General features: G+C 44.9%; 1 protein-coding gene across 1 annotated transcript; it reads left to right on the top strand.

The window, feature by feature from the left end:
- Positions 529–2,376, top strand: LOC109820407 (putative amidohydrolase YtcJ). Its single transcript, XM_020386541.1, has one exon. It carries the CDS (start codon positions 926–928, stop codon positions 2,270–2,272), a length of 1,347 nt encoding a protein of 448 aa, XP_020242130.1. The 5' UTR covers positions 529–925; the 3' UTR covers positions 2,273–2,376.

The following is a 3,423-nucleotide window of genomic DNA, read 5'->3' on the forward strand; positions in this document are numbered from 1 at the left end:
GTCTCTCAATCCTCTCTCACTTCCTGTCTACAACTCTTCTTCAATCTATCTCATTTCTCTCAATTTTCTTCTCTATTTTCTCTCAGGTATCACCATAGCCACAGCCATGGCCAGAAATGAAGCTGGAAGGTTCAACAGGGGATTGAGATCCTCACAATTGGTATCAGAGCTTTGCTTATTCGATCAACACTGGGCGGAGATGTTTTCTCAGCTGGAAGAAAATGCAAAACTTCTCCAAGAACTCAGGAACTCCACGGATCTGGGCCAAGGAATTTGGGGTTCAGGGACGAAGAACGATCGGCGATTCTTGAGCTCAGAATCAAGAAGCGAATCAAGAAAACCCATGTTTGATTTCACTGAAAGCAACCATCAATCTCAGAGGAAGTATGTTGGTGTTCTTGTAAGCAGCTCAACGTGCTTCCACTCTAACCCTAATTTCCCCAAATCGCCAAATCCAACAAAGAAACCCTCTTCCCGCGAAACCCATCTCCAATCTTTCCCAGTATCTCCAAATTCAACTCAGATTTCTTCTTCCAAGGAAACCCAACGAAGGTGTTCGAAGAAATGCCTTAGTGAGCCGTTGAGATCCACCAAGAATCTGCAGGGGTCTTTGAGGCGCTCGTGGAGGAACTGGAATCGATCACCTAAAGTAGATGTTGATCTCTCTCCAACATCTGAATCAAGGAAGAAGAAGACGAAGAAGCCGCAATCTTCTCGTCTCCACCGATTTCCAACACCTGATGCAAGGAAGAAGAAGACGAAGAAGCTGCAGTCTTCTCGTCTCCACCGAAAGCCAAAACTCAAGAAACCACCATGGCCAACCTTAAGCAAGAGAAAGCCAAAGCTCAAGATCCCACCGTGGCTAATCTCAAGCAAGAAGAAGAAAAAACCCAACAAGAAACCGCCAGTTTCAAATGTTTCAGCCATGGCCAGCAACACAGTTTTAGCCATGGCCAGCAACGGAGCTAAGAGAATCATCAGAGGATTGAGATCCTCAGCTCTCATCCTCAAGTTTCTGCCTAATTTCGTTCGCCACCTCAGCAACAAGGCTCGCCGGAACTGCGGCAACATCGGAATTGCTCAAGTCGCCGCGGCCTCTTGGGCCAACTCGCCGTCTGATGAGGAATCTCTCCCTTCCGCCTGTAAAGAACACGCTCTGCAAAAGGAGCTCATAGGCCAGGGAACTGAAAAGTTAGATCTTCAAGGGAAAGTTGTGGTGCTAGGGTTCATCGATTCACATGTGCATTTAATAGCTGGCGGATTGCAGATGGGGCGAGCGGAACTTCGAGATGTCAAAAGGCAAGAAGATTTTGTACAGAAAGTCAAAGAAGATGTTAGAGATAAAACTCCTGGTGAATGGGTATTAGGTCATGGATGGAACAATGATATTTGGGGAGCTTTACCTGGTGCTTCTTGGATAGATGGGATTACACATGACAATCCTGTTTGGTTATCTCGTAGGGATGGTCATATGGGAGTTGCCAATTCACTAGCACTGAAGATTGCCGGAATCACTAATATTACAAAAGATCCAGTTGGTGGCTCCATTCTAAGAACTATGGATGGAGAACCTACTGGACTACTGGCTGATTCAGCGATGAAACTTGTACTTGATGTGATTCCTGAGGTCTCAGTTAGTGAGAGGAGAAATGCATTGTTAAAGGCGAGCAAATATGCACTGATGAAGGGAGTGACAACAGTAGTTGATGTAGGAAGATATATTCCTGGTACACCAGTAGATCATCCTTGGCAAGATCTTTCAGATGTTTATATGTGGGCTGATTCCACTGGTAAAATGCTGATCCGAGTGTGCTTATTCTTTCCAATACAGTCATGGTCTTGTCTAGCTGAATTTCGTGAAAAGAAAGGATCATCCTTAAGTCAGTGGATTTATTTGGGTGGTGTCAAAGCTTTTGCTGATGGGTCCTTGGGTTCCAACAATGCACTCTTCCATGAGCCTGATGAAGATGACCCTCACAATTATGGTTTGAGAGTGACTGATTTTGACGGACTGATTGATTTCAAAGAAGGCAGACAGGGAGGCTTTGAGTGTGGACGATATGGAAAACCAACTACTCAGGTGTTGGAGAAGAAGATGAGTGCATTGGAGAGGGCTGAAACCACTTTGTTTGTGTCCTCTGGCATGTACGCCAGTTGTGCGGTGCTCTCGACCCTGGTTCCTGCAGGTGGCCATATCGTTACAACAACTGATTGCTATAGGAAGACAAGGATGTTCATTGAGAATGAGCTTCCAAAGAAGGGAATCGTTTGACATCTCAAGTTCTCGTCAAATGGAAGCAGCGCACTTCATTAGATTCAACTTGGGAGCCTTCCTGGGAACTTGTTAAACAATTTTCTACATTTGACCTTGAGACAAGGTCCAATTTAAGGGGAGGGAATTGTCAGGAACTGATCATCAGTTTGGAAACCAAACTGGATATTAACCTGGAAACCAACCACTTGAGCCAAGAGCTTGGAGCTGGGGACTGATACCCAAATCTTCAGGACTGATATGCAAAGTTTGGGACTATCATGCAAAGACTTTTTAATACAGGGTCTTGTAATAAACGCTCAGTTAGTTTCGTTTACAATTAGTTTTTTTTTTTTTTTGTTAAAAACTGTTTGTGCACAAACAGTGTTTAGGCACGTGTACTGAGAGCTTGAGCGCCTGATCTAGATTGTATAAATAAGAGTTTGTAAGAGAATGAAGATCATGAATGAAATTAGAATTGTTCTCTTCTCTCAATTCTCATTCCCTGTCTCAATTCTCTCTCACTCTGTCTCTCAATCCTCTCTCACTTCCTGTCTACAACTCTTCTTCAATCTATCTCATTTCTCTCAATTTTCTTCTCTATTTTCTCTCAGGTATCACCATAGCCACAACCATGGCCAGAAATGAAGCTGGAAGGTTCAACAGGGGATTGAGATCCTCACAGAGGGAAACTTTTGCGAGGGGGGCAGTGGCGGCTGGGGGGATTAGGTTTAAGGGTTTTCTTCTTTTGTTTTTGTTTTTTATAAGATCAACCTTGTAGGCGTCTAAAAATACCTATAGATGTCCATACACAGCTTGAGATGGAGAAAAGACAACGAACGTCGTTATCCGAGTCTAAGAGGATTATTTGTCGTCGACAAGCGTATGAAGCGAAACGACGAACCAAGTGGCACGTGCGTGTCAATCAGTTCGTGCGCGTCGGTCAACACGCGCACGTCAACCAACACACGCAAGTCAACCAATGCGCGTTCGACGGTCAGTCTCGCAACGAAATCGTACAAGTAAACAAGACGGTCAAACACGCAAAACGGTGGAAAATACAAGTCCCAAAAGAGTCGGAAAACCAAAAAAAGTATCAAGCTTGGGAACCCCGCGCCGATGCGGGACGGCCGAAATCGATCCGCACCAACGCGGGTCGGCCGAAACCGACC

Source organism: Asparagus officinalis, chromosome 8 (genome assembly GCF_001876935.1).
Source record: "Asparagus officinalis chromosome 8, Aspof.V1, whole genome shotgun sequence".
Classification (NCBI taxonomy): domain Eukaryota; kingdom Viridiplantae; phylum Streptophyta; class Magnoliopsida; order Asparagales; family Asparagaceae; genus Asparagus; species Asparagus officinalis.